This window comes from Phascolarctos cinereus, unplaced genomic scaffold (genome assembly GCF_003287225.1).
Source record: "Phascolarctos cinereus isolate Bilbo 61053 unplaced genomic scaffold, phaCin_HiC Scaffold_7;HRSCAF=346, whole genome shotgun sequence".
In the NCBI taxonomy this organism is placed as follows: domain Eukaryota; kingdom Metazoa; phylum Chordata; class Mammalia; order Diprotodontia; family Phascolarctidae; genus Phascolarctos; species Phascolarctos cinereus.
This window is the reverse complement of record NW_027556180.1, coordinates 7708872-7731178: the sequence shown is the minus strand read 5'-3', so window position 1 is coordinate 7731178 and position 22307 is coordinate 7708872. Positions and strand designations below refer to the sequence as shown.

The window sequence follows — 22307 nt, the reverse complement described above, 5'->3', positions numbered from 1 at the left end:
CTAGGTCTCAGTCTGGTGTCTTATCTACTGATCCCCAGATAGTACAGAGACTGAACAAGATAGGATTTGTGTGAATCCTCATGTAACAAGCAGTGGGGTAGAGTGAGAAGAGCCCTATGATTGGAACTGAGGTTGTGGATTCGAATCCACCTGCATAATCTAGTGTCCTAAGTCATTTTCCCCTCTCTCAGTCTGTTCTCTCATTTCTAAAGCAGGAAACTTGGATGAGATGACTTGGAAAGTCAGCAGGATGTTCCCATTATCCTGGGAAAATCTGTTACCTCTATGGGTTTGAGTTTCTTCCAATGTAAAATAAGAAGGTTGAACTGGATAATCTCTGAGTGTTCCTCCAGCTTTACTTGCCTCTCATTGGTGACCCACAACGACACATTGTATTTACCTCTTGTGTGCCAGTATCTCCATAAAATGTACATTTATGCAGCAGGGAGGTGGGGGGAGAGCTGATGTCCACCTCTGTCACGCACTTCAAAAGTGCAGAGAAGGGACAAAATCACATATGAAATATTTTCTGCTACCATAAAGTGAAGAGGATTCTATGAATTTAGCTGTAGGGGAAAATATTTTCCTCTTTCTTATTTCATAAGATTTTATCATAATAAAAATCGACCCTGACACAGAACTTCAAGTTGTGCAAGGTGCTTTTCTAGAAGCTACCTCCTTTTATCCTCATGACAGCAAGAATGGTATTTAAACCACAGGTCATGCCTTAGTGTCCCAGGCTTATTTCATTGTGCCAACTTTGTACTGATCTCCCCCCCCCAACCAATAAAACGGTTGGCAAGAGGGGATAGCCAGGGCTGCACTAACATGTGCTGCTGGTGCCCATCTGTCTGGGGGAAGCATTGCTGCCTGAGAGATGTGCTAAGATCCCCTTGTCCTTTGCCCACAGCTTTCCGACAGAACACTCATGGCATCCAGATGACGTCAATCAAGAAACGGCGCTCCCCTGATGATGAGCTCTTGTACTTACCGGTGAGTGCAACGGCTGGTATACTCGTTTTCCCTGGGCATGGGCTCTGAAATGAATTCCTTACCCACTTGTGATTTACTGGATGACAGAAAAAAAAAAAACAACATTTGTTAAGCGATATCTATTTGTGAAGCACTGTGCTGAAGATCAAAGATACAAAAAGCAAGACAGCCCCTGCTTCCAAAGAACTCCCGTTCTTAAAGAGGGAGACGAGACCAACTGAAGGTTCAATTCTAAGTTCAATAGGCAGGTGTCATGGTCTTTAGGGTATTAAAGCATTAAAGCTAATGATGATACACTTCCTTTGGTGTCATTTGCATAGAGAAAAATGTATCTGCTTATGAGGCTGAGCCATTTGACCTCATTAAATTGTAAGCTCCTTGAAGGCAGGGACTGACTTTTGCCTCTTTATATCCCCAGCACTTAGCAGAGTGTCTGGCACCTAGCAGGTGCTCAAGAAATATTTGTTCATAGATTCATTGATGGCATCAAAGACTTTGGTTAAAATGATTGATCTTTTGGGCCAGTGGGATGTAAGGAGAAAAAGAAGATGCAAATAATCTGAAGTTAACACTTCCCTAGACACCGATGGGCTTTGTCTGGGAATGAGTCATGTGGTTTGTATCCATTCTTTATTTCCTCCCATTTCCTAGATTTATTACCCTTCCCATGCTTCGTTTAGAATCATAATAAAAATGGATCTGAAATCCAACATGTCAGTGGTAGGATGTGGCCTAGAAATGGGTCAGGTAACAAGGCAAAAACAGACTAGGATTAAAACGTAGCTAAAAAGAATCCACAAAATAAATAATCCATTTAGGAATAATGGAAAGCTAGAAATGTTAAGGTTTATCCAGGACATGTTTTTTGAATGTAAAATTTAGACTGGGACTAAAAGTGGCACTATCTATGGAAAACCCTTGGGATTCCACCCTTGAGGAAGAAGTCCATTGTACAGTTTTGCGTGCCATGTTCACCCTGCCAGGTCATTTAAGACAATGTGTGCCCAGTTATTTGAACTCCCATGCAGCACTGCCATGCTACATGAATGCCATTCTAGAACACTGGAGACCCAGGGAGAGGTCAACAGTAGGATTTTAGTGGGAGCTGCAGTGAGGTAGAGACCAAAGCAGCCAGACAGGTCTGGGTGTGACACCCTTGGGCTGAGCTCTCCCTTAGTTCTAAATTTTACAACAATCATATTGACAAATTCATCCAAGTCTGAACTTTACAAAGGCCCCACACCAAAATTATCAATGGGTCCAGCACTCATGGTAACCAGCATGATAAATTGCAAATATTGGTACAGGCCATTGAGTGCATTGAAATATTTAAGGTGAATGCAGCTGTTGGGGTCAGTCTAGCTCATCAAAAAAAACCCAAAACAAACTTATTCCAAAAAATAAAAATTTGATTTAATGAAAGCTTAAGCTAAGGTAGATCCCATCAGATTAAGTTTTTGGAAGGCATTCCGTGGATTGGGTTTTCCCTAAAAGCTTTATAGTCCTGTTGATGTTTTGTATAGGTTAATAGAGTTTGCAGACCATCACTGAGCAGCCTTTGAAATGTGCTGAATATATGGGGAAGACATACTGGGAGGAATGATTTGACAAAGTGGATGAACCAGCTGGGGGAGATTTACAGTTGATTTTAATAAGGTTAATCCAATACAGACGGCTAGCTAGAGAGATTAGATAGATAGATAGATAGATAGATAGATAGATAGATAGATAGATAGATAGATAGATAGATAGATAGATAGATGGATAGATAGATTTAATAGATATATAATTAGATATGGTAACACTTAGAGAAATAAAATTTGGTGACAATAAAAGGATTCTGGTTTTTCATGAAACGTTAAATATGTGGAGACTGATGAAACTCCAAGACAATTTAGGAGTTTATCCCTTTTTCCTTTGAAAGTAAACATTTGCTAAAATTCTGGATTTTTTGATTTCTGTTGTTGCCTTTTTTTCCCCTTAAAATGTCTCAAAAATATATTTCTCCCCTGGCTAAGAACTGGTAGTCTGGATATTTTCAGTGATAGGTAAATGTCTAACACTTAACAGCTGTCATATATCAACAATTTTGAGCCTCACATCAATCCTCTGAGATAGATATTATGGATGTTATTAGCCACATTTCACAGATGAGGAAACTGAGGTTCAGAGAGTTAAGAGACATGCTTATAGTCCCATGGCATGCTAGTGTCAGAGGTGAGATTCAAACCCACAGCTTCCTGCCTCCAGGCCCAGCACTCTGTCTCCCACACAAGGCTGCCTCTCAGAACTACAACTCCCTCTCTAATCATCTTCTTCCTCCTGTCCTTGTACACAGGTTAGGGGCCGTGAGACTTATGAAATGTTGCTGAAGATCAAGGAGTCCCTGGAGCTCATGCAGTACCTACCCCAGCACACCATTGAGACCTACAGGCAGCAGCAGCAGCAGCAGCATCAGCACCTCCTCCAAAAACAGTGAGTGCAGCCACTCCCTCACTTTGCTGTAGCTAAGAGCACAGCCTGAAGGCAGGGATGAGGCCTCTCCAGCCTGTAGCCCTAGACAGTGTTGGGGGCAGTGTGACAGAGAGAAAGGGTATTCCTTCACCTCTGGTTGAGTTGGGTCCTGGTCTCAGTGGTGGCACACTGCCCAGATACAATTCAATTGATCGCTTGGCATCACACCCCTCCTGCTTATTGTGTTAGGAAGGGCACGGCAAGAATGAGGTTGGAATTGGGGGTGAGGTGTGGACACACTCTTCCTAACAAGACTTCCCACCCATGTCCCACATCCTGCCATGAGTGTTTGGTTTGGCAGTTCCGAATGTTAGTGGAGAAAAGTTCGTGTGAAGCTCCCAGGTGTCGCGCCACACAACAGAGTTAGGGAGAGTGGAGGGTGGGGCTTTGTTCAGCCTTGTCCTCTGTAGATAGGGCTGCATGTTCACTAAAAAAGGAGCAACGGAATGACAGTCCAACATAAGCCTCTAGCAAAGCCCTGCAAACAATTGGTGAAAAAGGCATGGAATTCTGCCGGCATGTATTTCTGTGGTAGATCAGCAGGCTAGGAAACAGAAAAATTGTTTCAGAATTTCACAGATGGGAAATTTTCTCCCCCTTGACACCCTAACAAGAGCTGAAGGCCAGAGCCATCATCCTGCAGTAGGAGGTGTGGTCTTTCCAGAGCAAAGCTCTCTTTTGTTGTGGTTTCCTTCCTGATTTTACCTCTCTATAGGACAGATCAGCCAGAAATCAAAATGGTAGAGTGTGGGGGCTTGATGGAGTCTCAAAGATCACCTGGCCTAGTAGTCTTCTATTCCACAGGAAGACATTGAGGCTGAAAGGGAAGTAATCTCTTGTCCAAGGTGGCACAGCCAAATTGTGCTAGAGCTAATACCAGCCTGGAGTTCTTACTGACTGAATGGGGGGTGGGGAGAGGGAAAAACAACATTTATTAAGCACTTACTGTATGACAAGCACTCTACTAAATGTTGGGGTTACAAAGAGAAAAAATGAGATTCATGGCTTTGAAATGAGCTCACACTATCATTAGAGGAGGCAACCCATGTAGGATTGCTCTGAAAGGGCCAGGATGCTTTAAGCAGTCAGCTTCTGGGCAGATGCAAGGGTCCATGGGTCTGAAGAGCATAGCTGCACACAGTGAAAAGGTCTGGAGAAGTCAGGAGGGCAGGGGAAGGGCAGGTTATTGGGCTAATGGTCTTCCAGTAGGCCTGTACTTGGTGACTCCCAGCTCAGCTAAGCAGTATGGCCTACCATGTCACCGTTCTGCCTGCCTACCCTCAGTGTGGTCTGGGCAACCTGGGTCTGGGGGGAGCTGGAAAAGCGATGTAAAGAGGGCAGTGTGTACTTCCTACTGCCTGGTAGCCTGGCCAAAAACCTTCCACTCCTCTTTAAAAGATGGAGGTAGATGGGCCTAGAGACTTGGAAGGGACTTGTACAAAATCTAAGAGCTTTTTTGGTTGTTAGTCGTAAATGAATTGCAATGGGCTAAGAATTAGGCCTGTGATTTCACTAACATAGGAAACCTTCAGAGGAGAAAACTCTCTCTTCAAATGCTAGCTGGCCTCTTTCTCTATGATTATAGTCACAGAGAATCATCCAGAGGAGTGAGTGGTCTAGGGTGTTGAGAGGAGGATAGTCAGGACCATGAAGGGTCTGCAGCACCTTCTCAGGAGGATGGAGTGAAGAAAATGGGTATGCAAGAAAACTCAGGGGGCCCTAATAGCTTTCCCCAAGTATCAGAAGGACTGTTGTGTGCAGTAGTGATTAGAATCTTTCTACTTGGCCCCAGAAGGCAGAAAAAGGAACAGATACCCGTTTCCAGAAGCCAATTGAAGCTTCTTGTCTGGGAAGGCTTCTTAATGACCAAAAAGCTACAACTGAGAAGGACTTTGGAAACCGTTGGGGCAATCTCCTTCATTATTTCATGAATGTAGAAACTGAGGCTTTGGATTAAGGAAAAATTTGCTCAAAGTCATAGTTAATGAATAGACCCTTATCCCACAAATAAAGTCCAAGTCTACTGCCTTTCTCTGTAGACTAAATATAGCTTCCAATCAATCTATCACATGGACTTATGCAACTTAGCCTTCCAAAATGGCCATATTCAGCCACCATGTTAAAGTATACCAAGGCTTCCCATCACTGGCTTGCTCTTGACTTTGAGGCTCTTGCAAGATGGTTCCTAGCCTAAGGCTAAGAAGAGACAGATGCACAGCTAATTCCCAGAGCCTGGAAAGCCAATTCAGGCACTGGGGCTCCATTTATCCACGTGCTGGAAGGGATACTTACTTGCCAGATTAAGACCTTGTGCTCTGATGATATCAAAGTATTCAAACTTTGGGAGCCTCGGTTGGGGCCAGTCCCTTCAGTGAAATGTAGCAAGTGAAAGGTGAATAATTCAGATATGCTTGTGAAATTCAAACTGAGTTTTGTTTACCTCAAGTCAAAGAATAATAAAGTATCTTGCCTGAGACACTTGAAGACTATCTGTGATAATATAAATGTAAACAGAAGCAGCATTAATGAGTTTACTAATTATTTTTATACTCCCTGGAAATTGAGCTAGCTTAGTGGCCCATGGAGAAGAGTGGAATGAATATTCATTTGTCTTCCTTGGTGATAAATTCAAACTCATTTGGGGTGATATTTTCCAATAATTGACTATTTTTATGTCTGTTTTACCAAGGTTTGAGGTGGCCATTGTGAAGAAATGGGTGTCCATTAATAAGTTGTTCAAATGTGATTCACTTAATTCTATTAGAAGCAAGACAGACAATTGTTGGCAAAATTGAGCTTAGGGGGTTGGGTAGATAGAATTCAGTTTGGTCACCGTGGTTGAAAGAGCATCATGATTCCTTCCAAGTTGAGTTTCTAGCCTCCCAGGCTTTGGATTAATCCACTGGACCTGGGGACTTCCCTAATACCCTGAATAATGATCACTGGGCTTGAGAAAGTGTATGAACCCAGCAGACCATGGTAACAGCTCTCTTGTTAAATAAAGTTTACAAAGCAAAGTGTCTTGTAAAAGGTATTGTTTCCATTTTCTGCATGAGGAAGCTTAGGTTCAGCGAGGATGAGTGCCTGCCCACACCCACAGCTAGTCATCATGGGAGCAGACATTAAAATGAAGTGTGTCTTGACTCTAAATTAGGAATTCTTTGTGCTGTACCATGCTGCATCTCATTTTTTCCCTCCCATCTTCTCTCTCTCCCCTCTCCCTCCTACTCCTTGCTCTCTCCCTCTCTTCCTCTTTCTATCTCTTTTCTCCTTCTGTTTTCTCTTCCTCTTTCCCCTTTCTTTCCCACTTTTCTCTCCCCTCCTCTCTCTCTCTCCTTCCTCTTTCTCCCCCTTCCTTCTTTCCTCCCCAGCTTATGTTTTTCTTCCCCCTCTCTCACTCCAAATATACAGAATGCCACAACCTTTGAGGACAGAAGGAACCAGAGTGATCATTTATTCTAATCGCCTCTTTTTACAGATGAGGGAACTGAGGCCCAGGGAGCAAGCATCTTGTTCAAATTCACTCAACTGCATCTTGGGGGCAGGGGTTAGCCAACACAACTGAATCTATCATTATAGACATGATGAGATGTGCAGAACAGTGCCTTTAGGAGACCTACTCCAACCTTGGGCTGCTGACAGAGCTGCCCTGACTAATTACTATGTGCGGTCCCTGCCAGGTGAGAGAGAGGCCCCCCTCTGGGAGAGAGCCAGGCTTAGGAGCCCTGAGTGTGTGACCACACTTGTGGTGCTTCTGTCTGAGCTCCACACTCTCTCTTGGCTCCCTGGCAGTCCTTTGGCAGTTAGATTGTGGGCTCAGGGAGCACAAGGGCAACACTTTCAGGCTTAAAAAAGACCAAGGAGGGATTTTCAGAGTTACATTTCAGCGCCAGATACACCCAGACCTCTCCAGGCTGGAACAGAGGTGGCTTTCTGCCTGGGGTGGTTGGGTTGGAGTGGTAGCCACATTGTCCAAAACAAAATATCAGTGAATCAAGCCTCAGGACAATGGTCTGTGGGCAAGGTGTGGGCATTGTTGGGGGAACATATCCACACGTTTAAAAACCTGGGCAGGCCTTCTGGGGGTTGGGGACAGCATTTTGTCACTGATCCCATGAAGCTTTCCCACTAAGTTTGTTCCTTCTCTCCTTTCCCCACTTCCCTCTCCTTAACCCCTACATGCTCCTTTCCAAGTAGAGAGAAGAACTTCAAAGTCTTCAAGTACTGGAAAAATAGGATCTGTCATATCAATTAGTGGGAGGTATATAAAGAGGACAAATAGGAGAGCTTTTAGGAGACACAATGAGGCCCAGTGCAGGGACCCAGAGACCCAAAGGACAACCTCAGTCGCTTCCAAGCTGTGTGACCCTGGACAAGTCTGAGCTCAGTTCTGGCATCTGTCAAATGGTGATGATGATACACTGGGCTCACAGGAGGTCATGTATATAAAGGAAATTGCAGACGTTTAATGCTCTGCAAATGGGGGCATGTATAATTCAGAGCAGTAAGAGGAAGATGGCATTCTCAGCTGAGAGGAAAGAACAAAAGAGCTGGGCTGAAGGGAAGGCCTCTCTGCTGTGTCCTCCTTCCTGAGTACCAGGAGCAGCTGACAGGCTTCAGGTCTGACCCACGGGCTGTTGGAACAATATTCCTGGAAAGGAAGTTTCCATGAGCCCACATCTCATAGAAAAACATTGCTTTCCAGTGAACAGAAAGGGATGATGTCTTTAGACTGCATACACTCAAGGTTTTGCTGTATGTGTGGCCCTGTGCTCAGTAGCCGAAAAAGATGACTTTACATGGAATCACCTGGTCTGCTTGGTGTGGACAAACTAACCTACACTCCTGGGGCTGTAAGCATGGGCTTTTAACTGAAGATCAGAAGCTAGCTGTTTTCAGTGTGTGACCTTTGGAATCTACCAGCATGAGTGTGTGCTGTGTGTCATGGTCTTACATATGTGTGTGTCTAATGCCTAACACCAGTCTCTAGAAAATATACTTTGGAAGCTCTTCTGGGGGAGAGTGTGATTTTTTCCCAGCTGTTACATTTTCATGTAAAACCCCCAAAGGTGTCATAAATGACTAGAGCAAGGAATATGGAAATCTAATTTTTTGACAGTCATTTGAAAAGAATAAATCAGTTTGGAAAATGACTGTAATAGCCTGCAATTTCCTTAGGAGAAATGATAATGCTTTTGTTCTGGGAGGAAATCATTTCTGTGCCCCCCTTTTAAGTGAAGGGAAATTAGTCATTGTATTAAAGAAGGGAGAGTCAAAGGAAAATATTCTCTTCTAGGTGATGGTGAAATGTTTGCACTGGAATCTCAGCACTTAGTTTTTGACCCGTTTTCTCTCAGCTTGATCACTCATTTTCTTTTGCATTGTATTTCTTTTTCTGTGTGTGTTTCTTTGTCTGTTTCTTTGTCCCCTCCAATATCTTCATGACCAATGGCTTGGTAGTTGTATGTGTTTCATCCTTATACAACATTTGCAGGAGAACATGGGACAAGACTTAGGCAGCACTAAGAGGCCTGAATGGCTGAGTTGCGATTTAGAGGGCATACCCACCTTGATAAAACCTGTAATCCATTAGTATAAGAGAGTAGTTGACATCATCTTAGGGATCTTCTATCAAATTCTTTGGATATATGGAGCTTCCATCGAGCAGGAATTTAACTGAATAGCTTTAATGGATAGAATTTTGGCCTTTAAAAAAAAAGATGACAACCTGCACTCCAGGAAACAGGCAAAAATCAAACTCTGAAATGTCCAAAGAGGAACCCCTCTAAAGTGTGCCGTTAATGAGTGCTGAATCCTACTCACTGCTCCTCTGCAGAGAAAGCCCACTGCATTTTCTCTGTTTCTTGTCCTGATCCAATAATAGTAGACATAGCTTATGAAAGTGGTACTAGATTCCATCTTGGCCCTCCAAGCAATGCATAGCATTGGGTTTTTTTGTTTGTTTGTTTGATCTAGGACAAGTTTTATTCAATTTAACAAAAACATAGAAGAGGCTTGTATTTGAATCTCTCAACAGTCAGGAAATCCCCTCCATTTTCTTGGGACAGTGCAGTAAGCTCCCTTCTGGGAACCACTGTTGCAGTCCCTTTCGAGTATCTTGCTCAGAGTGCATGCTTAAGAAATCTTGGTTGGAATGAATTAAGTTCTCAGCAGCCAGTCTTCCTCTGAGCTCAGCTGGAGTGATCACAAGCCTTGCTCGGAGTCTTTCTGAAAGACGAAAGTTGACCAGCTGAGACTGGAAAAGCCTTTTGGTCTTTCTTGGCAAACACTGGTATACGGTGCTTTGACACACTTGGGACATTAGACTTTCGCCTTCAGTAGGCAGAAGTTGCTTGCATTGGGATGATCCAAAGGAGGGTCAGCCAACAGAGTGATAAATGGATTAAGCTCTTTCTGAGGAAGATTTCTCCACCTTTTTCTGGAAACAGAGAATGGCTTATTAATGAGAATTAAGAATGGTATGATGACATAGCCCACAGACAGATAAGATCCTGATTTCTTCATAGGCTTTGGTGCCCGGCTCTTGTCCAGGCTTTCTCAATTACCTTTAATATAGAAGGTGGAATAATTGGGGATGATGACATTTTATGTGTTATTAAATCTCGCTCCTTTTTTTTTTTCCTCTCCATACACTTGCCAACACATTCTCAGAGTCCCGTGAAGGGGAGGGCTTGGGGAGATTTCTTCATCTAACCTTCCCATACCATGGTCATGAAGGTAGGAAGTGCATGGCTTTCTGTTTTCATTTGAATTCGGTTTTCACTGTCCTAAGCCTTCATCTTTTCTTTTCTCTGCTTCCTTCTCTGCAGTTTCCTTTCTGCCTGCTTCAGAAATGAACTCATGGAGCCCTGCAGAGATGCTCCGAAACAATCCGACGTCTTCTTTAAACATTCCAACCCCCCAAACCCATCAGTCTACCCTTAAAATGCACCACTTCTGCCTTTTGGAGTGTGGGGCTGGTGTGGTGTGTGTCTTTGTTGTTCATTCAGCCCTGGAATGCAGGGGTGGATAACAGTTTGGTTCTGAGACCCGGAGCCAGTAGTGAAAATGAGCTCCTGAAGGGACTCAAAATTCTATCCTAAAAGACACTTCCTGTGGATCCCAGCACCCAGTACACAATGTTCACTGACTGACTGACTGACCAACCTCTGAGCTGGAGAGCTGGTGTTGGTTGGCCAGGCACCACAATGTACAATGTTTGGTGGAATCCTTTCCTGTTACCTTCTGTCTTGTTTTTGAAGTATACTTGGGTGCTTTTGAGCTGGTCTCAATCTTTAAAAAGACTTGTTAAAAGAGAAAAAAAAGCCACATTTTTCAGATGTTCTCATTGTTCTATGTCTAAATATCCAGCCAGTGGCTCAGTCTGGCCTGTCCAATGCTGGTCATGGAATATGATGGTAGTAGTAGCTGACTAAGATGTTTAGAGTACAGAGAGGCAGTGATGACTGAAAATTGTTTAGGACTGTGTCCTAATGCTCCTCCTGAGAACAGATGGCTCTTGATGCCCTCCCTTGTTACCTGGCCTGGGGCTCCCAGGAGGTAGTCGAGAGGGCCTGGGCTCCTGCGCTGTGTCTTCTATAGTGTTCAGTCTTCTTCCATCTGAGTTTTGAAAGACTTTCCTTAAATGGTGTTTTGGTTTTTTTTTTTTTGAAACAGCCCAAAATGGGCAAGCGAAGCCTGAGGTTTTGTTGAGAAGGTGGGTGGGTTGGTTCCTATAACCACAATACCCCTGTTTAGCTGCTCACGCGCCTGATGACCGCTCCAAGCAGTTTCTCTGATGGAGGGTCTAAAGGCCCTATCCTGTAACAGAGAAGTGTCATTTGAATTGGGACTAGAGCCTCCTGGTCCTCCCACAAAGCCAGACCCATTCTGGATATTTTTTGATGATATTTTCCCAAGAACCTTCATGTGCTGACAAATTGAAAAATAAGCACTCCATAGGAATCAAATCCTTCCTATTCTGGAAGGGGTAGAAAGACCCATTTTATTTTGTTTTGTTTTTGAACTTTAACTGAGCAATGGTTTAAAGAATCTCAACATTTCTCATAAATTTTAAACTCGTTTTGAATGAGTAATACCTGGGGTCTTCAAACAAAGTCCCTGTTTCAGTCCTCAGCTAGTCACTTTGTGTCAAATGCAGAGTGTCCTGTGAGGCTGTAGCCAACAGATGTGTGATTGTTCATTTTCAATAAACTTTTGCATCTTGGTTTATCTTGAGGTTTTCTTTGCTGTCTCTCTTCCTTAAAGGTTTGTGTTGACTTTCTCATGCCCTGAGAATCATATTAGTACTTAAAGCATCAGACTGTTAAGAGTCAAGGGTCGAGAGCTGGGCATGGACCTCAGAGGCCATTTGGCCTAAGCCCCTCATTTTGGAGATGAGGAAATTGAGTCAAGAGAGGCCAATGATTCCCCCAAGGGCAAAGCTTGGGATATGAAAAGGAAGCCTAAGGATTTGGACTCAGGGCTTTCTAACTCAAAGTCCTGCTTTCTATCCATCATCTTCTCTAGCTCCCTCTCAAACCTGAACCATCCTGTCAATTTTGTATCCTAAAAGGCTACCAGAAATTAAAGTTAGAATCTCTGGCCTCTAGTAGAAACTGTCTAATGACCTGTAGTAGACACTCTTCACTTCTCCCTGTGATACACCTTTTAGTTATTCCCCCTCAATAGAGGTGACTGGCAGTGACTCAGCCATCACACCCACCAATTCTTCCAGTCCCCAGTGATGAAGTTCATCTGGGCCAGGTGACATAGATTCATCAAGACCACTGGGTGCTCTCTTATGCTTTCCTTATGTTTGGATGATTTTAAGTAAGGAACCTATCCTTGACTAAGGTCCTTAGCACCTAAGAACAAGTGAGAAAACCTTGGTTTCCTTGAATATTCTTTAAAAAATGTGTAATTTTCACTTTCTTATATAATTTTACTTTTTCTTTCCTTGTTTTTAATTTCCCCCCTTATCTCAGGTCCAGACTTAGACTATTTTTAAGCAGTGGCCTATCTTTATTTCTATCAGAGTTTCAAGGACTCATCCTTTGAAGTAGACATGTAAATGATACTCTCCATTCATTGATCTAACTAGTCTTTGTTACTGTAAGGGTTAAATGGTAATCAATATTTAGCCAAAGGTTGATACCAAAGCTACTATGCTCACATATGCTCCCATAGGATCATTGCACCAATCTACATTTTCTAGATGGGGTTTTTCACAAGGTTGGCTGGTGCTTTGGGCCTAGCTGCTAAGGAGAAAGAGGATGCCCTTGTATGGAGAAGATGCCCCTGGAAAGCACAGGCCCTTAGGGAGCCCAGACGCTCCTCATTTTATCATATCCCTGTTGTAGTCACTTCATCATCCTTCCCAAATCCCTCTGCTGTAGGTCCCTGTTTTGTCTTTTTCACCCTTAATCTTAGCCAAGGTTTCAAACATGACCTTCTGAAAATCTGGGAAGGACAAAATGGTCTTGGTAAAGATGAATGGAAATGTTTGGAAACTCAGCCTTTAGAATGGAAGCCACGGTGAACTCTCCATGAGTGCAGCAGAGACATCAGGCGAACAGCAGAGCCAAAGCAAAGGGAAACTACCCCCCATGAAAAACTGAAGCCTTTTGGGGTCTTTTATAGAACTCCAGTTTTTGTTTTCTTTCTTTGTTTTTTGCTACCTTCCCCCCCCATCTGAAACTCCCCAGCCTTAATGATTCTTCCTTCCTTGTACTCCTCAGATGCAGAGTGCTGGCATGTTCTTACCACCTTCCCACTTATCAATATCACTCTCAGAAAAGGATCTCACAAACTCAACCACACTCAAGTGTCAATGGTTCATAAGGTTTTATAAGTTACTTTTCTGAGACAATTGGAACTAATTTTTGCAGGGATCAAGAGGTCATATGGCAAAGTGACCACTTGCTGGTTGTAGACTTTCAAGCATCAGTCAAACAAAATGGTCATGAAGGTGCAGTGTGTGTGTGTGTGTGTGTGTGTGTGTGTGTGTATGTGTGTGTGTGTGTGTGTGTATGTGTGTGTTTCACATGAGGGCTCTCTAAAGTCCATGAAATCTCACCTGCAAACACACAGAGAAAGCTCACTTCTTGTTATTTTCCTTTTCTCCCTTTTTCCTCCTCTCCATAATTCTATTATTCTACTCCTTCCTTCTATCCTTCTATTCCCTCCTTTCTAACTTTCTTTCTTTCTCCTTCTATTCCCTGTTTTCCTCTTCTTCCCTTCTTTACTCTATTCCTTCAATTTCCTTCTTTCTTCCTTCTCTTCCCTATTTTCTCCCTCCCTTACCTCTCTCATTTCCTTCTTCCTTTCCTTACTCTGCCTTTTTTCTTCTTTCCCTTCCTTCTCTCCTTCTCTATCTGATTCCCTTCCTCCTTTTTTCATTTTCTTTCTTCCCTTCTAATCCTCTTCTTCCTTTCTTCCCTCCCTCCTCCCTTCATTTCTTCCCTCTTTCATTCCTTCATTTCTTTCCCTCCATCCTTCCTCCTTTCTTCTCTCCTCATTCCTTCCTATCTTTGCCTTCCTTCCTCCTTCCCTCCATTCTCCCCTTCCCATCTTCCTTTTATGCCTTCTTAACCTTTGTCTTCTTTCCCTGACTCCTTGCTTCTGTCAGAATGTTGATACCAGCCAAGGTTTGCTCCTTTTGCTGGAAGGGCTCCCCATGCAACTACATATTCACTTGCAAAAAGCGCGTGGGGTAAAATGGTTGAAATGCCCAGTTCTCTTAGCTAAGTACCGTCATTTCACCTTCCCCATTTGTGCTCCCCCCTCTTCCCTCTCCCGAAGGAAAGCAGAGATCTCTTATTTTCTTGCATTCTTCTAGATCCCGCTGATTTAAAAAAAAATATTTGACAGCTTCTAAGCATTTTATGTCATCCCCATTCACTGTGTCACCTACATGTTCTCCTTCCTGGATTCCCTGTGGGCCTTTATGGTATGCAGGAGTTTAGGTTTGTGGCAACTCCGATCACTTGTTACTTCTTAGCTGAAGCATGGCCATTATCCCCTGCCCTCTGCACCCCTCAGGTACATGGGTGTTAATAAGAATCATTGAACCCCATTCTTCAAGTCAGGAGTCTCTCTACCAACATTCATCCAATCCCTGCAGTGAGAAGGAGCTTACTACTTGAGGAGTCTGGTTCCACGGAAGTTAGAACAGAGGTGTGACCACATGGCCCAATTCCATATTCCAGGAATTGGGGTCTCATTTTCTCTATTCTGAGTTAATTTATTTGTGATCTACTGGTATCTTAAGTTTCCTTTAACTCCTGTTGTATTAACGTCCTCCATTCCCCCTGTCACCAAACAGGGGGTTGTGATGTTAGCAGGATATTCCTATACTCTGTTAATGGTGAGTTTTTCTAATATGACCTACAAATGACAAAGAGAAAATATATAGAACATCAGCTCACTGACAGCTAGGAATAAGTCAAATCCAGATCTTCCTGGCTCCAAGGCCATCTTCCTAGCCATAAAGCCTAGTTGTTTTTAATGCACCCTGGCAGCACTTTCAGCCATAAACATGTATGTATACATGGATATGGGGAAATATTTCAAGGTCTATGAACTTGGGAGAGGGAAAGATACATCATTATTTTTCACTAATCTCCAACTGAAATTTGGCATTTTCTTCAATTGTGAATAAACTACTCCAGGGACAGCTAGGTGGGGCAGTTGATAGAGCCTTGCAGTCACAAGGACCTGAGTTCAAATCTGGTCTCAGATACTTGACACTTACTATGTGTGTGACCTTGGGCAAGTCATTTCATGCCAATTGCCTCACTAAAAAAAAAGGAAAAAAAAAACCTGCTCCAGTATCTTTGCCGAGAAAACCCCAGGGACAAGTCCATGGCATCATGTAGAGTCCAACATGACTGAACAACTAAACAACAAGAAATCTCAGAAGGGGTGCATAGGTTTTACCAGATTGCCCAAGGGGACCACTAAAAAGAAAACAAAACAAAGATGAAAACCACCTGCTACCCATATGACTCCTTGGCAAATCCCAGTGGAAACCATACTTCTAAAAGTTATGATGAAATTTCTAGCTCAGCTGAAGAACCACAAAATCCAGACAACCTTCCTCATCTCTCACTAGTGCCTGCCAACCTAGTCAATGTTGTAGCATTGACTGGTGCCAGGGAAGCGGCACTGGGTTTGAATCCTGCCTGCCAGACAGCTAACTGTGGGTTCTTCACTTCACCTGCATGTAGAATGAGAAGGGGGACTAGGGAACCTATAAGACCCCTTCTCTCATGGTGACCCAACACACATTATTGATCACCAATGCTTATAGAAGAATCAGTGCTCACAATACATGGGGCACGTGGGAAGCTATTAAAACTTTCGTTAGTCATAGCTTGATTTCGTAAAATTGGAATCACTCTGACCTTGAGCCCCAAGCCTAGGGGCTTGGCTAATGTATTTGCTAATATAACTTATACATGTATATGTGTAAATAATAAGAACCAACATATATATCAAGTCTTGCAAAGCATTTTATTTTATTTTTTAAATTTATTTATTTTTAGTTTTCAACATTCACTTCCACAAGCTTTTGAGTTCCAAATTTTCTTCCCCTCTCTCCGCTTCTCTCACCCCAAGATAACATGCAATCTGATATAGGTTCTATATGTACAGTCATACTAAACATATTTTCACATTAGTCATGTTGTGGAGAAGAATTAGAACTAACGTGAGAAACTATGAAAAAGAAGAAAAAAAAAGAAAAAAAAGAGAGAGCAAATAATATGCTTTAATCTATATTCACACTCCGTAGTCCTTTTTCTGGATATGGATAACATTTTCCATAATGAGTCCTTTGTAATTGTCTTGGATCCTTGCATTGCTAATAAGAGATGAGTCTATCAAAGTTAGTCATTGCACAGTGTGGCTGTTACTGTGTACAATGTTCTCCTGGTTCTGTTCACTTCACTCAGCATCAGTTCATGCAAGTCTTTCCAGGTTTTTCTGAAGTCCACCTGCTCATCATTTCTTATAGCACAATAGTATTCTATTGCATTCATAGACCATGACTTGTTCTGCCATTCCTTTGCAAAGCACTTTCAACACAAACACTGTAGAATAGGTACTGGTATTTTCCTTTCCATTTAACAGATAAGAAAACTGAAGCTCAAATAGGTTTAGTGATGTGCCTGTGTTCACATAGTTCGTAAGTATCCAAAGTAGGATTTGGGCCCAAGTCTTCCTGCCTACAAGTCCAATGCTCCTAAAGATTATGGTCTTTCAGGTGACTCTTCCATGGAGGTTGATATTGCAGTTTAATCCAAACAGAGGAACAAAGCCAGAGGGCTAGGAAGGGGAAGAAGAAAGTAGACAGATAGATCCTTGACTGTCTAAACTCTGATTAAACTTCAAGCTAAGATCTTCATCCAATACTGTAATATTTTTAGGAAGAAAGGTCTTCTAGGGGGAATTGAGGGAGATTGAAAGAATATTGGATTGGACTTCAGAAGTTACAACTATGTGTCTGAATTGATCCATCCAGTGTGCTTTTTGAGCCTTATAGCTTCATCGAAATAGGAGCTGCTGCTGTTTTTCTCACTCTACAAGTTCTACATTTGTTTTCAGAGATAGGGCACCCTCCTGGGATCTGGGATTCCAGTCAGAGGGAGAAATACCCTTCGCAGGAGGCTCCAGATGAAATGCCCTGGAGGCAACCTTCTCGCCTTTATGTCCCTCCTAAGCCATCAGTGTGTCTCTTTCCCATTGCCTCCCTCACAGGTTGGGTTTGGGGTGATTCTATAGGCAGCAAAAGAGGGAAAGGCTGGAGAGAGCAAGAGAAGGGAAGGATTTGGTGCAAATTAACACTCAACAGACACACGTTCTGCATCTATGAGAAACATCCGGGGGGGAGAGGAAGCATTTTGATGGTTCCCTGGTTTCTGTCTAGTAACCCCCAACTTCCTTGTCAGAGGTGTAATTCTCAGAGGTGTAATTCTGAATAGGAATATTTCTTCTAGCTGGAGCCCAAGGAGCTGGTTTATACCCTCTCACACCACCCCAGAATGGTCCTCTGGCCAAAGCCACATTCTACCAGCCAGCTGACCTGCTCAGGACCTGGACAGCCCACTTCTCCTCTCTCCTACCCCTCTCTGGGGTTCTCATCTCATGCCTCGCTTCAGGCATGTGTTTCTATTCCAGGACCTCTATGCAGTCGCAAACCTCATACGGCACCAGCTCGCCACCTTTGAGCAAGATGAGCAGCATCAACAAACTGCCTTCTGTCAGCCAGCTCATCAACCCTCAGCAGCGCAATGCCCTCACCCCTACGGCCATCCCCGATGGCATGGGAGCCAACAGTAAGCCTTTCTTTGGGCATCATTTGGAGCACACTGTGTGCTGTCTGCAGAAGGGTCTGGGATATGACTGGGGAGTGGGGCTGGTGTGGGCAAGGGGGTAGAATCAAGGACCAAGAGAGCCAGATGCTGTGGGAGGCCACACATCCTGAAGGACATTCATCTGGGCCACTGTGGGCACTCCTTCCACCAGCATTGATGGCATCCACTGTAACTCCATAGGGTCCTCAGTTCATAGATTTAGAGGTGGATGGAAGTGACCTTAGATGTCATCTGGTCCAATCCCATTTGATATGTGAGGAAACTGAGGCTCACAATGGATAAGTGACTAACCCAGGTTCATACAGCTAGCAAGGGTGAGAGGCAAGATTCAAACTCAGGTCTTCCTGAGTCCACTTGCAACACTATATCCCCAGGGCCCTAGCTTCAGTCTCAACCTGTCTGTTGCTTTTCTGTGTTTTGCCCTAAATCCCTCAGAGATAACCAACCTAAGGCTATGCATATAAGTGATCATTCCCCCAGTTTAGGTGGTTTATACCCACTTGAGCTAGAAAAGGCTCAAGGTACCATCATTTTTAGATGGATGGACTTTCCCCTTGCCCTCATCCAAAAGGACAAAGGTTCACCTTCAGGGCAGCCTCTTTGGGTTAGAAATGGAAGAACAAAAGGAATTTAACCATGTGGGAAGAAACAGAAGGAAGAAAAAAATAATATTTGACGCAGCTTAATGTAGGGAGAGGGCTAGGAACCAAGGCACCATGTTGAACACTCAACATGATCATAATATCAGCCTCCTTCAGTCCTTACCTCGTGTATGGACAGGAAGAAACTTGCCCAAAGAGAAGGTCAAGGGAATCCATCCAGTTGCAATGACTTACCCAGGATGCTCTGTGTGGGCAGGAGAGTTATCCTAAGAACACTCAGTCCACCCCAGGGAGAGACAGTGAACAGGGAAGTAGATACCCCAGATCACACCATCATAATCCCTTTAACTGGCATCTGTCACTTGGCACATAAGGATCTCATTGTATACTACAACCCAGGGAAAGAGGAGACAGGATTATCTACTCCAGGCTGGAAGAAACTGAGTTCTGATCTAGTCCTTCCATTTTACACACAAGTCCTGAGGCTGGGATTTGCCCTAGGTCACACAGATAGAAAAAGGTGGAGAGAGGATTCAAACTCAGGGTCTCCTGATTCCAAATTCCAAATTTATCATCTCCTAAACACAGAAAACAAAAGTCTGAAAAATGAAACAAAAGGAAACACCAGACTGGGGCTTTCTGTGCATCATGGAGCAAAGGAGAGAGAGCAGTAACTTGAGAGTCAGGAAGGCCTGGGTTCAAATCCTGCCTCAGACACAATCCTTTGGACCTCAGTTGCCTCACCTTTGAAATGAGAATGGGGGAATACCAGATAATCTCTAAGGTTCCATCCAGCTCAAAATCTACAGTGCAGATTCTCTTTCACTTTCCTGTTGCCTGATTACACAGTACGTTGTTTTGCAGGAAACTTCTAGCAATCCCTTGCCTAAGACAAGACCTAACCAAAAGATGACCATTGGGTTCACAAGGGTGTATCACCAAGTGGTGCCTGAAAGTGGGGTGTGGTGGTGGATGGAGAGAGGGAACCCTGAAGGTTCTGGGTCCACATTCTGCCTCTTATGCTTATTATGAATGTGATACTGGTTAAGTTTTCTCTACAGTGAGAGGGGTGGGGTAGCTAATTGCTTATGAGGTTAATATCTCAGATAATGAGATAATATGGCACACAGTAGGTGCTATAGAAATGCATATTCCCTTCTCCTCCCTTGTGAGGTCCCACCTTAACTTACTTTCCTTCCGTGGGCCTCAATTCCCTCACCTGCCAAATGAGGGAGAGGAGAGTGGACCAGTCTAGAACCATGATCCCATGAATCTCTCTGTGCCTTTTTCTTTTGGAATAGTTCCAATGATGGGTACTCACATGCCAATGACTGGAGATATAAATGGACTCAGCCCAACACAGGCCCTGCCTCCTACCCTTTCCATGCCCTCCACATCCCACTGCACCCCCCCACCTCCATACCCCACTGACTGCAGCATTGTCAGGTGAGTACTCAGACTCCCCCTTCCAATGTGCAGCCCTGGGAGTAGGGGGGGTTGGGGGGGCTTGCCAGAACTTGGGGAGCAAATCCACTGACATGGATCTAATGGAGAGCCAGTTGTGCCAGTTCACCAATCAAGAAGCATTTATCAAGTGCCTACTGTGTTCTAGTCACTGTGTTGGCTGTGTGGTGCAGCAGTGGCATCTTCTTTCTTGAGTCTGTCTCCTGCCACCTGGGAGAGATAACTCAGAGAAAACCCACCCAGCCCTGCTTTTAAAGGATGGGATTTGGGTTGGTCAGCAATTTTGAGTGCTTACTACGTGCATTTCCCAAGTGCTTTCTTTCCATGTGTTGGGCAGCGCTCTTGTAAGCACTGGGGAAACAAAGGGAGGCAAAGACAGTCCCTGCTCTCCAGGAGCTCACGATGATGCGGTGAGAGAGACACCATGAAAACCACTCTGTACAAACAAGGGGTAGACAGGATAAACTGGAATCAACAAAGGAGTATTAATGGGGATCTAGAATATTTTGCTAGAGGAGCTGCCAGGGGGCCAGTCATGGATCCCAGAGTGCGTAGGGGAAGTGAGGTATGGGGAGACTGCAAAGGTAGGAGGGGACCAGCGCCTGATGGACTCTTACCACATTTCTGTGTTCCTTTTCCTTTGATAATTCCACCAGTATTTGTGATGAATGAATGGATGAATTGGACATGTAGACATGGCTTCTCCATGCCCATATACTTGTGTCCTCGTCCACCTTCCGCCGCCCCTTCCCCACGTCCATAGGGTCAGTTTGCAGCTGGGGATGGGCTTCCTGAAAGGGCCTTTGTTCACCCTTGCTGTCTTGCTCCCTTTCTTTTCCATCCATCTTCACTGCTTATAGTTCTAAGCCAGCTGGGAACGAGCTGTATGGTAGGAGAGGAGAAGAGAGTAGACTTCATTTAGATGGGGAATTACCAGAAAAGGAAACTCCCTTTACCAACGAAGGTTGCCTAGAACATTGAGATGTTAGGTAGCTTATTCAGGATCACACAGCCAGAATATGTCAGAGAGGGGTCTGGAACCCAGGTCTTCCTAACTCTGAGTTCCAACAAGCTCACTCTCTCTTCACTACTGGATGCTGCCTCTCCATCCATTGGGAAGAGAACAAAATGAAAGCCCTGGACATGTTAGTCTAGTTCAGCTACCTACTGGCAAGCCCGCCTCTATAGGGGAGCAGGTTTCCTGAAAGACTGTCTCTGAGAAGGGTCAGATGCTACATGACCTTGGTGCTCCTTGGCCTGGGCTGAAATTGCATCTGAAATCATTGGCTGAGTTCTGTCTTATGGCTTTTTCTGCCCCTTCTCCCCCCAGATCAGTCACTAGAGGGTAGAAGTTTGGGGTTCCCTTTTTCTGGCTGGAGCAGTCAGGGTGAACTCTCGTTTTCTGTTTCCTCCTTCCTCCCCCTCCCCATTGCAGTTTTTTAGCAAGGTTGGGCTGCTCATCCTGTCTGGACTATTTCACGACCCAGGGGCTGACCACCATCTATCAGATTGAGCATTACTCCATGGATGTAAGTAACTGTTAGCCTTGCCTCTCAGTTCTATTTCTGTTCCACTCGCCCTCTGACATGTATCACCTCTGTCTTGGGGTTCAAAGCACGACCATTTTCTCATGGAGCTTTTCTACCAAGTCACAAGTATATTATTCATGATAAATAATAATTACAACAACTCACACTGGTAGAGCACTTTCAGATTTCTAAAGCACTCCACATATTATCTCAATTGAGCCTCATGACAACTTTGCAAAGTGGGTGTTTTTATTGTACCTCTTTTACAGGTGAGGAAACTGAGGTTCAGAGATATCAACTGACTTGCCTGGCTAGTAGGAAAGGCAGGATTTGAACCCAGATCTTTGCAAGTCTAGAACTCACAACTCCACTTTGATGTAGGAAAATTCACAGCAGCATGCTTTACGCGTTAGTGACCGAGAAGCCAATCTTCCTTGACTCATAACCATCCATCAAGTTCCTATTGTGTGCAAGACTATTGTACTAGGTCCTGTGGGAAATAGGAACGATGATCCCCACCTCATGGAGCTTATATTCCCAAAGGAATTCAAAGCCCTTTTCTAGTCATTCAATTAAGCATTTTTATTTAAGCATCTCCTGTGTGCTGGGCACTGCCCTTGGATGTGGGGATACAAAGGGGAAAGGGAATAGTACCTGCTGTAATGGAGCTTACATTTTATCAGGAGCAAATATTGGGAGTGTATTTTCTCCTCCAGCCTTGCGGTGGGGTGAGGGAGAAGATGTAGGGGAGAGAGAGAGTGAGACAGAGACAGAGAAGAGAGACAGAGGGGGAGGGAGAGAGACAGAGAGAGAGAGAGAGAGAGAGA

At 44.0% G+C, this 22307-nt stretch overlaps 1 protein-coding gene and 1 long non-coding RNA gene across 2 annotated transcripts in view; one reads left to right on the top strand and one right to left on the bottom strand.

Annotated features, from left to right (window-relative positions):
• The window catches only part of TP63 (tumor protein p63), a 242747-nt gene that overhangs the window by 213195 nt on the left and 7245 nt on the right, over positions 1-22307 (top strand). The window contains 5 exon segments of the mRNA XM_078147181.1: positions 911-993; positions 3332-3468; positions 17689-17846; positions 19789-19933; positions 21387-21480. Of these exon segments, the coding sequence (XP_078003307.1) occupies positions 911-993; positions 3332-3468; positions 17689-17846; positions 19789-19933; positions 21387-21480 (617 nt within the window).
• Positions 16005-22280, bottom strand: LOC110210194 (uncharacterized). Its single transcript, XR_013483251.1, has 2 exons — positions 22154-22280; positions 16005-20833 (listed from the first exon to the last, which is right to left on the bottom strand). It is a non-coding gene; the product is annotated as an uncharacterized LOC110210194 (long non-coding RNA).